General features: G+C 40.8%; 1 protein-coding gene across 6 annotated transcripts in view; it reads left to right on the top strand.

The window, feature by feature from the left end:
* LOC127788351 (ATP-dependent DNA helicase At3g02060, chloroplastic) overlaps positions 1–13186 on the top strand; it is an 82816-nt gene that overhangs the window by 44532 nt on the left and 25098 nt on the right. For all 6 annotated transcript variants that reach the window (XM_052316520.1, XM_052316521.1, XM_052316518.1 and 3 more), the window contains one exon: positions 9785–9946. In XM_052316520.1, the coding sequence (XP_052172480.1) occupies positions 9785–9946 (162 nt within the window). The remainder of the gene's footprint in view (positions 1–9784; positions 9947–13186) is intronic.

Below are 13186 nucleotides of genomic sequence, written 5' to 3' on the forward strand. Positions count from 1 at the left end.
GGCATTTTTAATGTCCAATTGATGCAATTTCCAGTCCAGATTTACTGCTAAGGACAACAACACTCGAATTGAATTGAGTTTTGCCACAGGGGCAAAAGTTTCTTCATAATCCAAGCCTTGGGTTTGAGTGAACCCTTGAGCTACAAGCCTTGCCTTGTATCTCTCAAGGCTTCCATCTGAATTATACTTCAATGTGAACACCCACTTGCTCCCAACAACATTCTTTCCTTTAGGAAGATCTACATTTCTCCATGTTTTCTCCAAGGCTGCCATTTTTTCCATAACTGCTTCTCTCCATCTACTATCCTGCAGTGCTTGATAGATATTCCTTGGGATAACAACATTATCAAGGCTGAGGGTAAATGCCTTATAAGTAGGAGATAGCTTAGAATACCCAAGGAAATTTGTGATAGAATGCTTGGTACATGTCCTTCTCCTTTTTCTTAAGGCAATGGGAATACCTAGATCATCTTCACACTGTTGTGCAGTCATGCTATCAGTAAGTTGTTGATTTGGACTTACCTCCTGGTTGGAAGGATTGGTTGGCTGAAGTGATGGAGGTCTTCTTGAATATACCTTAAGAGGAGATTTGTGCAAGCTTGGACCACCTTGTTAAATCTCGGTTTCCTTTTTCTCTCCCTCTTGCTGATTAAGGAATTGTGAGATGGATTCTGTGCTTGAACAGTGATTATGGTTAGGCTGATCAATTTTAGTGGCTAGGACTGAACTTGGATGGGATTCAGGAACTGACCTGGAGATGGATGGGTTGAGAGGAACTAATATGATTGAAGTCCAAGAATCTGCTGGTTCACTGTTTAAGTTGGTGTCAGCGAAAAAAGATTTATTTTCCAAGAAGGAAACATCGCATGACACAATAAATTTTCTGGTAGGAGGATGATAACATTTATATCCTTGTTGAGTTGGGGAAATAGCCAACAAATACACACTTAAGTGCCTTTGGATCAAGTTTGGACTAGTTTAGCTGGTTGTGATGTACGAAAGAGGTAATGAGGAAAAGACTCGAGAAATACACTCAAAGGTGTTTTGAATTGAAGGGGCTTTGAGGGAAGTCGATTGATTAGATAAGCTGTTGTAAGTACCGCCTCTCCCCAATATAAATTTGGAACTGATTGAGTGAACATAAGTGCTCGAGTTGTCACAAGTAGGTGTCGGTTCTTTCTCTTGGCTATACCATTATGTTGGGGGTTATATGGGCAAGAACTTTGGTGGACAATACCGTGCTCATTTAGATAATCATCAAATTGGTTTGAGAAGTATTCTCGGCCATTGTCTGTTCTTAAGATATGAATAGAAGATTGGAAGACATTCTTGACCATTTGATGAAACTTTCTGAATATCAAATAAGTTTCAGATTTTTCCTTCAATAGGAATACCCAACATACTCTTGTGTGATCATCAATGAAGGTTATGAACCACCGAGTATTGGTTAGGTTAGGAATTCTAGCTGGACCCCAGATATCACTATGCACCAAGTGGAATGGTTGTGAAGGTTTATAGGTATGTTTGGAGTGAGTACTTCTAGTTTGTTTTGCAAGAATGCAATGTTCACAATAGAAGCCTTGAATTTTATTGATAGAAACTGAAGGGTACAAGACTCGAAGATAATCTAAACTAGGGTGTCCTAATCTTTGATGCCATAGCATCAAGTTATTTCCAGAAACAGTAATTAGAGAGGAGTGAACTAGGGACCTAAATTCTTCTTGGTGATCAAGCCTTGATATTCGATATAGACCATCATTTTCTTCAGCTTTGCCAATCCTTCTCCCCGAAGGTATGTCCTGAAAAACACAATGAGAGGAAGAAATATTACTTAACAGTTTTTTTCTTCTATCTACTTATTGACAGAACATTACATCTTAAATTAGGTACATAAAGGACTAGTTTTAGGCTTAATCCTACAACATGTGCTGTACTTGTTCCTTGAACAAAAGTCCTAGTACCATCAACCATAAAAATTGTAATATTTTGATTACATGGCTTATAATCTGATAATGTATCAATATCACCTGTCATATGGTCTGAAGCTCTAGTATCTATGATCCAAACACCTGTTGACAATCTTTCGGAGAATAGAGAATGACTAATTTTACCTTGTTTGGCCAAAGATACCACAAAATTGTTATTGTTGTCTGAACTTTCGATAGTCTTTTGTATCTTGGTTTAAGTCAACAACTGATGAAGGACTTCTAGTTGTTCTTGAGTTAAAGAAACTGGTGCTGGAGTTCCCTTGTCAGATTCCCTCATATAAGCAGTTGATTGTCCACTTTTCCTTTGATTCTTAGGTTTCCAATTAGGAGGTTTTCCATGCAGCTTCCAACAAGTCTCTTTTGTATGGTATGGCTTGTTACAATAGTCACACCATTGTTTTTCTCACTGGTTGTCGCCTTTAGTTGGAGTAGACATCCTTCCTCGAGTTGTATTCAAGGCAGAATTCTGTAATAATCCTTCACTAGTGAATGATTGGACAACATTACTTTCTTTCTACTCTCCTCTCTTCTAACCTCAACAAATACCTCTCTCATAGAGGGAAAAGGCTTGGTTCCAAGCAATCTTCCTCTTACCTCGTCTAAATCTAGATTTAGACCATGTAGGAAGTCAAATATTCATTCTTTCTCCACCATTTGATCATATTTCCTCCCATCAACTGAGCATTCCCATGTGATCTCATGGAAGAGATCCATCTCTTGCCATAACTCAGTCGAGATATTGTAGTACTTAGTCACAGAATTGTTACCTTGCTTGGTGGATCGAATAGTGGATCTAACTTGAAAACACTGGGCAGTATTTGCAAGATCTGAATGGATCTCTTGGACAACACTCGAAATTTCACTAGCAATCTTATAAAAGAGATAAGTCCGTCCAACCTTTGGTTCCATAGAATTCACAAGCCATGCCATGACAATGGCATTCTTGGCTTCCCATAATCCATATTCTACAGATTCTGTACTGGGCCGCACTGTTTCACCAGTCAAATATCCAACGTTGCCTTTGCCTTTTATCACAAGCATAACCGATTGGAGCCACTCGCGAAAGTTGATTCCATTCAACTTATGGAGTGTGATTTGTAGGGAGGATCCATTAAAGCCTATCGTTGTCGCTGGAGCTTGAATATTCCTTGCTGCTGGAACTAGGCTACTGGGTGCCGGAGGAGGACTTGATGCGGAGACCTTGATGGTTTGAGGTTTTTCCACCATTGTATAAGAGTTCCCTTACAAGAAGAACTCTTGTTAATCAGATACCCCACGAGCAAGGCTCTGATAGACCACCGATTCACTGGACATACCAAAGGCGTCCAAGGAATCAGGGATAGTTTTGGAATTAGGGAAATTAGCTGTTAGATGAGGGGTAGAGCAGGAATTGCAAGGTTGTGTAACAACCTGCATGTGCAGATTCCAATTCCGTTAGAGAATGAGGAATAAAAGAGAGGTGGCGGAGGTGAGGGAGGTGTGAAGAATTTTCCAGAAGGTAGGAGAGATTAAGGGCCTCTCGAATTGCCCCGTTTTCTTTCTCCTTCGACTGTGATTGGTTTGGGACTCTTGCTTATTGAATTAAGTATTCTTACAATTCTTAGAATTCTACCATTTTGGTATCAGAGCATTGCAATCCCAATGGTGAACTTAACGGATTGAGTGGGAGATTTAGAGAAGGGGTTGGATAGCGTACAACTAGGCGTGGACGCCATGAAGAGTGAATTGAATGCCATGAGAAGTGATATTCGATCAGTGGAGAAGAACGTTGCTTCCTTGTTGGAACAGTTCGAATGGATAAGAGTGAGATGGGAGGAGCAACAACGAGAAAGGAAGAACAAGGAGAAGTGGGGAGAACAATCACCTGGGGTAGGTGACTCTGAGGCGACGCCCGAGGCGGGTGGGAGGCGAGCTGAAACGGAGGGGGTTGAGGGTGGCTAGCGATCAGAATCTCGCGGACGCTGGCTAGAAATGCCGCTCTTCAATGGAGGTGACCCAGATGACTGGATTTTCAGGGCCAAGCGATACTTCTCGGTTAATGGGTTGACTGATATGGAGAAGGTGGATACATCAACTGTATGTTTGGAAGGACCTGCCCTCTCGTGGTTTCAGTGGGAAGAAAAAAGGCGGAGAATGAGGACTTGGGAGGATTTCAAGCTGTTGTTGCAAAATCGATTCCGACCCACTCAAGAAGGGTCGGTAGAAGAGCGATTTTTAGCTCTTCGGCAGAGAAGGACTGTCTCGGACTACCGTCAAAGCTTTGAGGCGCTGGCATCGCCTCTGGAGAATCTGCCAAAAGCTGTGCTAAAAGGGCACTTCATCAACTGTCTCAATTCGGAGATCAAGGCTGAGTTGAGGGTGTTGAGGCCAAGGTGTTCGGAGCAAATGATGGACCTGGCGCAACGAATAGAAGAGAGGAACCTGGTGCTCCAGGGAAATGTAGCTGGACCGTCTTCGAATAAAGGTTAGTCCGCTTCACTTGCTATTCCAAATTACCAGCGTGGGGGTCCTCAGCTCCAGGTGCAACCTGCTCCTAAATTTGTGGCAGCAAACTTTCCCTATCCACTTCGACCCCAAAACAGTGGGAGGGTGAGTAACCAGCCTTGGAAACGGCTTAGTGAGGCCGAATGGAAGTCCAAGCGAGATAAGGGCTTGTGTTTTAGGTGTGACGAGAAGTATACGATCAGCCTCAAGCGTAAGAATAAAGAGTTGCAGGTGATGATGATTTATGATGAAGAAGTAGAGGAGGAGGAACAGTGGGTAGAGGAAGGAGATGCCAACCAGTGCCTCAGCCAAAAGAGGGAGGAAGTAGGGGAACCAGTCCAAGGGGGTGAGGTTATTGAGCTGTCCATGAATTCTGTGGTAGGTTTGATAGCACCCCAAACGATGAAGTTAAAAGGGGAGATAGAGCAACAGCCAGTTGTGGTCCTGATTGATGGAGGAGCAACCCATAACTTTATTTCTGTGGAGCCGATGCAGCTGTTGGGCCTAAGTAGGGAGGAAACAGCAGGCTATGGTGTGATTATGGGGACAGGAATGGCAATTCAAGGGGTTGGAATTTGCAAACGGGTGAAGCTTCAACTCCAAAACTTGCAGATTGTGGAGGATTTCTTAACTTCAGAGCTGGGAAGCTCGGATGTGATTCTGGGAATGAAATGGCTAGCAGCGGTAGGTAAGATGAATGTGGATTGGAAGACTCTCACAATGAAGTTTCAAGTAGGAGACATGGCTGTAACTTTGCAGGGGGATCCTAGCTTGAGCAAGACCTTGGTATCCTTAAAGGCTATGGTGAAAGCATTTAAGGAGGAAGGGGAAGGAATGCTGCTGGAATTGGGGACAGTGGCATCTGAAATTGAGGAAGACCTAAGGGCAGTTCCAGAATTCTTAAAGGGCGTATTGGCTGAATTTAGAGGGGTGTTTACTGCTGAGGAAGGGCTGCCACCAAGCAGGGATCGAGACCATGCCATAAACCTCATTCCGGGATCATCTCCGGTGAGTGTAAGACCCTATCGTTATCCTTATTCACAAAAGAATGAGATTGAGAAGCTGGTGGGTGAAATGATGGCCGCGGGGATCATTCAACCTAGCTCCAGCCCATTTTCTAGCCCGGTATTATTGGTCAAGAAGAAGGATGGGGGGTGGCGCTTTTGTGTCGATTATAGGGCCTTGAACAAGGTAACGGTTCCAAACAAATTTCCAATTCCGGTAATAGATGAGTTACTTGATGAGTTGCATGGTGCTAGGGTTTTTTCCAAACTTGACTTAAAATCTGGTTACCACCAGATTCGGGTTAGGCCCGAGGATGTCCCAAAGACAGCATTCAGGACTCATGAAGGGCATTATGAGTTCCTAGTGATGCCTTTTGGGTTGATGAACGCTCTGGCTACTTTCCAAGCATTGATGAATGAAATTTTCAGAGATTATTTGAGGCGTTTTGTGTTGGTATTTTTCGATGATATCTTGGTTTACAGCAGCAGTCTGGAGCAGCATGAACAACACCTAAGATGTGTGTTAAGGGTGTTAGCGGACAACCAACTGGTGGCCAACAGCAAGAAGTGTGTGTTTGGGCAGCTGGAAATTGAGTATTTGGGCCATGTTATTTCTTATTTGGGGGTTTCAGCTGATAGCAACAAGGTGCAAGCGATGATAGATTAGCCTGCTCCAACAACGGTAAAGGAATTGAGGGGGTTTCTTGGGCTTACAGGGTACTACAGACGCTTTGTGAGAGACTATGGTAAGCTTGCTCGGCCTCTAACTGATAAATTAAAAAAAAAAACTTCTTGTGAGATGTGGCTGCTGAAGAGGCCTTCCAACAACTCAAGGCTAAAATGGTATCCTTACTCGTTTTAGCCTTACCCGACTTTAAGAAGCCTTTCACCATTGAAGCTGATGCCTCGGGGCATGGAATGGGGGCTGTTTTGATGCAAGAATAGAGGCCAATCGCTTATTTCAGCCAAGCGTTCAATCAGTTGGGGAGTAAGAAATCCATTTATGAAAGAGAACTCATGGCCATAGTGTTTGCGGTGAAAAAATGGAGGCACTACTTGTTAGGCAAAATTTTTTTTATTAGAACAGATCAAAAAAGCCTCAAGTACTTGATGGAGCAACGGGAGGTAAGTCCGGAATATTTGAAATGGATGGTGAAATTGATGGGTTACCAATTTGAGATACATTATCGGGCTGGGATGGAGAATAAGGCGGCTGATGGGCTATCCAAAATCTGTCACACAACAACTTTGATGGCTTTTTTTTTTTTTTTTTTTTGGGATCAAAGGTAAATGTATAAAGATCAAAAGAACTGTACAAGTACACTGGGCATACCCAGGAAAACAATCAGTGACCCATAGAGAGGGCCTCAAACTGAAGCTTTGATGGCTTTAACAGTGCCTAGGGTGGTCCATTTGGAGCAGGTGGCAAGTGAGGTAAACACTGATGCAGGGCTGCAAAAAAAAATCCAAGAGTTACAAGCTGACCCCTCCTCCCATCCTAATTTTCAGCTGGTGGACAAGCACCTCGTCTACAAGGGATGACTTTACTTACCCAAGGGATCCACACTAATTCCGTTGATACTCTAGGAGGGGCATGATAGGAGCATGGGAGGTCATTCGGGGTTTTTAAAAACTTACAAAAGGGTGGCGGGGAATGTCTATTGGCCGGGTATGAAGAAGGATGTGTATCGGTATGTAAGTGAGTGTTCGACTGGTTAACAAAACAAATATATAACCTTGTCACCGGGGAGACTGTTACAGCCACTACCAATTCCTAACCAGATTTGGGACGACATTGCCATGGACTTTATTGAAGGACTTCCAAAATCTAACAAGGTAGGCTCAATCTTGGTCGTGGTGGATCGACTTAGCAAATATGGGCATTTTATTGGACTTAAATATCCATTTACAGCTGGGGAGGTGGCTGGAACTTTTATCAAGGAAGTGGTAAGGCTCCATGGAGTTCCTAGGTCCATTGTGTCGGATAAAGACAAAATTTTTATGAGCAGATTTTGGGAGGAGATCTTTAGGCTACAAGGCACCAAACTTAAAAGAAGTACAGCTTATCATTCACAAACGGATGGGCAAACTGAGGTACTCAACCGGACTTTGGAAACCTACTTGAGATGTTTTGCTTCTTCCAAACCAAAGGCCTGGTTCACTTGTTTATCATGGGCTGAATTATGGTACAATACTTCCTATCACACAGCTGCTAAATTAACTCCCTTCCAAGTGGTGTATGGGAGGGAACCGCCTCCCTTAGTGAGGTTTGAGAAGGGAACTACCCCCGTCTCGATGGTGGAGCAGCAGATGATTGAAAGGGATGAGGTCCTAGATGAATTGAAGGCGCAACTTTTGAGGGCACAAGCAATAATGAAGAAGAGAGCAGATGGGGGAAGAAGGGATGTGAAGTTCCAAGTAGGCGACTTAGTATATTTGAAATTAAGGCTGTATCGGCAAAGGTCTTTGGCTGCCCGAGCATATGAGAAACTAGCGGCACGCCATTATGGCCCGTTTGAGATTAAGAAGGAGGTAGGCCCTGTGGCTTACCAGCTGAAACTGCCACCGCATTGTCAAATCCACCCAACATTTCACGTGTCCTGACTATGGGAGGCTAAGGGTGCAATGAAGGCCACGGGGGAGCTGCCTGAACAGCTTACTGAAGATCTGGAAATGGTGGTGGAATCCTCAGCGGTGCTAGGAGTGCGTTCGGGGAATGGTAAGAGCATGCAAGGAGCAGAAGTACTGATTCAGTGGAAGGGCCTGCCACCATTGGAAGCCACTTGGGAGCCCTACTCAGTGATCCAACAGCAGTTTCCATTTTTCCACCTTGAGGACAAGGTGAAAGTTGGGGGAGGGAGTATTGATAAACCACCGATTCACTGGACATACCAAAGGCGTCCAAGGAATCAGGGATAGTTTTGGAATTAGGGAAATTAGCTGTTAGATGAGGGGTAGAGCAGGAATTGCAAGGTTGTGTAACAACCTGCATGTGCAGATTCCAATTCCGTTAGAGAATGAGGAATAAAAGAGAGGTGGCGGAGGTGAGGGAGGTGTGAAGAATTTTCCAGAAGGTAGGAGAAATTAAGGGCCTCTCGAATTGCCCGTTTTCTTTCTTCTTCGGCTGTAATTGGTTTGGGACTCTTGCTTATTGAATCAAGTATTCTTACAATTCTTAGAATTCTACCAAGCTCTGATACCATGATAAAATTAGGTAGATTGAATGAATTCTACCTCATAGTTTTCAGATTATTCCTTGAGTATAAGTACACAAGTTTCCTAGCTCATTACTAATTCTACTTCAACTCTAACTCCTAAAATATCTCCTAATTTATAGCTCTTAGATAACTCCTAATTTATAGCTCTAGATTACAACATAAGCAAATTAAATAATCAAACTTAAACAGATAATTAACTACAAACTGAAATAGATTATTATCAACAAGAGATAAGAAAATATGAGTGAGATTATCTAGTATCTCTCGGTTTATTCCTTAGCACAAGCCAACCCTAGCTTTATCTTCCACCAACACTTCCCAACAATGTGAAACGAGTAGGGTTAAGTGAATCAAGGTTGTTTGGGAGGTGTTCCATTTTTGCACCTAGGAGTGGCAATATATATTGAACTTGTACATTTTCATATGAAACTATACCTAGCATGTGACAATACCATCCTTAGATAAGAGATCTTGTAGTTTCAGCTATATTTGTAATATCAAAGTGGGATAACGTCTTGACTCTTATCTTATTGCACCTCTGCTGTTTTCAATTTCATCCTGTTTGTCTCCGTCTACCTTCTTCAATTTTGACAGATTTACAAAGACCCAAACAAGTTTGACCCATGCTATTGTCCAATAGTAAGCATTTCTTGTGATGCACCCTATGACATTGGAACTATAGTGTGCTTTTTTATTTTCAATGAGCTTTTCGTCTTTAGCACCATCTTTACCATTATTTTAAGAAGTGGTCCAGTTTTTACTTCCTTGAACATTTTATCTTTTTCTTATCTATTGATATCTGATAACTTTTTGTTTCACTACTTGAAAAAGAAAGAATATATAAAGCAGAAACAGCTGTCAATATCTGTTACTGCTTAATTTCTCATGTATTTGTCTTGCATATCAATACATTCTGTAAGGAAGAAATTAGCAAAGGAATAAATTCAAGAAGATTATAATGTGCTCCAACCTCATGTTTATGGTGCAGGATTAAGTCATGATTACATGTGTATATAAGTAACTGTTTAACAGCCAAAAATCCAATGGTAAGTATTATTTTAATGCACTTTTTTTTTTCCCCTTGTGGCAGCAATATTCAAAGCAGCTTGAAGAAACCATGGAAAAATTTGCACAAGGAGAAATTAAGATTCTCATATGCACAAACATAGTAGAAAGTGGGCTTGACATCCAAAATGCAAATACCATCATAATTCAGGATGTTCAACAATTTGGCCTTGCACAATTGTATCAGGTTTTACTTATTTTTTTCATTCTCTTGCACAACTTCTCTTTTGGTTTTATGATTTCTTGGAACATCAATTATGAAAATCTGTGCTTGAAATGATGCAAGCCAAACACTTGAGAACTTGATTCATAAAGACAGTTCTTTGAAAATTCTTGGGCTCATGAGATGTGATCATGGACAGAGATAATTGGAGAACTATAATCCATTTAGCCAACACACCTAGTTGGGCCTTAACTTGATCATAGGTCTCATATCAGTTTAGCTTTGTTTTGGGTGGTGGACCAACTATCAGTTGACCCACAAATTTTTATTTGTGTTGGAATTTGTATTTGATTAACTGCTTCTTGTTGGATTTGTTTATTAGTTGACCCACAAATATGGAAAAGATGCAGAAAAAAAATATCCATAAGACAGAAAAGTTCAGGAATAGAGAAGAGAAAAGAGTCAACTGGGAATGAGAATTACTGAATAAGAGGCTGTTGTTCGTAGATGCAGAGCCAACAGAGTTGGGGAGAAGAAATATAAACCCTGTAGACAAATTCAATATAGCAGCATAAAGGATATTGACACACATGTACAGAAGACAAGCAAACCTGAAGTAAGAGCAACAAAGAATCATGCGAAGGAAGAAGAATGGCCATAGATAAAAATGATTGATGAGCTAGACTTCATGTAGCTAACCCCATTTAATGTGATTTAAGGCTTGATATGTTGTTTTAAGAACACATTAAAAACAAATGAACAGTAATTTCTTAGGGAAATACAATAGGAAAGCTTTTTGGCAATGTGACAGTAATCATCCTGCACCTCTGGTCTTTCCCGCCCCTTTTACTATCCACTATCTCCACCTTGTCTCTACTAGTGCTATTATTTGACTGACCTGCCACCCTCAACACTAGCTTGACCATCGGCCAACAAAATGTTAACCAACATGGCATTGATCAAGCACCCAACATGCTTTGGGATTGCTTTAGCCATAGTGTTTTGAAAAGCACTTAGTGCAGAAGGTCTAGTTAGCTGCACAAAGCAAAGCGCACACTTAATCAAAATGAAGCAATCCCCAAGCATGTTGCGCTTTGGGCTTAAAGCGAATTTTTTTAAGCATTAGTAGATAGGCGTTAGTCAATCTAACTATACACTCCTGAATATAATATACATACATATATGTATATACAACGTTAAAGAATACAAGGATGGAAATATTACATAAATGCCCTTAACAAATGGTTGGTTAGTCACATCACGTCTTGACGAACAGCCAGAGAGTATATTGCCCAAGCCAACTAGCCAACTTATATAAGTGAACGTCACTGTCGCATCGTCAAAATCATAATTCGTTTATTGTAATATGAATTCTTATATTCAATTACTATGCGTAAAAGGTATGAATTAATTAAATAACATTACCAGATATATATTATTACATGGTATGTAGGGAAAATGAAAAGTTTGGGGGGGGGGGGGGGGGGTCACTGTACTGTTGTGTGCTTTTGCTTGTAATTTCTAGAAACTATGCAAAGTAGTTAACCAGTACAGATTAAAATTTCAAAACTTCGGATCTTACAAATGTGGAACTGTTGAGTCTTTTTCCCAAAAATATTACACCATTAATACCATACATACCCTACATGTCTAACCACTATTTTGGTGGGATTCAAAACACTCGCCAATGAAGAAGTTTATAAGAAACACAGCGAATATATGCATTGTAGCTAATTTTATGTGTATAAATAAATGTTAATTATTAAAAAGAAAATTAGCATGTGTGATTCATCTCATACATCAATCACTATATCCTACTAAGTATTGTCAGACAATAATCTGGAAAGTATGTCGTTGTTTATCCTTAACAACAACAACATATCCAGCCTTTATCCCACTATGTGGGGTCGGCTACATGAATTCTAGACTTCCATGTATTTCTGTCTTTTGTCATATCCTCATTTAAATCCATATATTTCATATCAAATTTTAATGTCTCTCCCAAAGTCTTCTTGGGTCTACCTCTACCTCTTTTTGTGACTAATTGTTCCATTTCATCAACTCTCCTCACAGGAGCGTCTCTTAGTCTCCTTCTCACATGACCAAACCATCTTAGTCTATTCTCTCTCATCTTCTCCTCGATTGGCACTACTCCTACCTTATTACGAATAACTTCATTTCTAATTTTATCCTTTCTTGTATGTCCACACATCCATCTTAACATCCTCATCTCCGCTACACTCGTCTTTTGCTCATGTTGGTATTTGACTGCCCAACATTCTGAGCCATACAGTAAGACTGGTCTTATAGCTGTCCTATAAAATTTTCCTTTCAATTTTAGTGGGATTTTACCATCACATAACACCCCCGATGCATTTCTCCATTTTAGCCAACCTGCCTTAATTCTATGTGCGACATCCTCGTGGATTTCTCCATCTTTTTGAATCACTGATCCCAAATATCGAAAATGGTCTTTTCTTTGTAAGATTTGGTCTTCTAATTTTATTATAACATCATCCACTCTTGCATTTTTACTAAATTTGCATTCCATATATTCTGTTTTCTTTCTACTTAATTTAAATCCCTTAGATTCTAAATTGTTTCTCCACAACTCAAGCTTAGTGTTCACTCCTTCTTTTGTTTCATCCACCAACACTATGTCGTCTGCAAATAGCATACACCATGGCACATCTGTCTGAATATCTTTAGTGAGTTCATCCATTACTAGGGCAAATAAATATGGACTTAGTGCAGAACCTTGATGCAGTCCTATTGTAGTTGTAAATGGTTCAGTATCCCCACCGCATGTTCTGACTCTTGTCTCTACACCATGATACATGTCCTTAAGGACTTGTATATAGGCTATTTTGACTCCTTTCTTCTCTAAAACCCTCCATAATACTTCTCTAGGGACCCTATCATAGGCCTTTTCTAGATCTATAAACACCATATGTAGGTCCTTCTGATGATCTCGATACGTTTCCATTAGACGCCTCAGTAAATATATAGCTTCCATTGTTGACCTACCAGGCATGAAACCAAACTGATTTTCTGACACCTTTGTTTCCTTTCTGAGCCTCTGCTCTATTACTCTCTCCCAGAGTTTCATGGTATGACTCATTAACTTAATTCCTCTATAATTTTCACAGTTTTGAACATCTCCTTTGTTCTTGTATATAGGAACCAAAGTACTCTTCCTCCACTCATCTGGCATCTTTTTTGATTTAAGGATGGCGTTAAATAGTTGCGTTAGCCAGGAGATGC

The sequence above is a fragment of the Diospyros lotus genome, chromosome 13 (assembly GCF_014633365.1).
Source record: "Diospyros lotus cultivar Yz01 chromosome 13, ASM1463336v1, whole genome shotgun sequence".
Classification (NCBI taxonomy): domain Eukaryota; kingdom Viridiplantae; phylum Streptophyta; class Magnoliopsida; order Ericales; family Ebenaceae; genus Diospyros; species Diospyros lotus.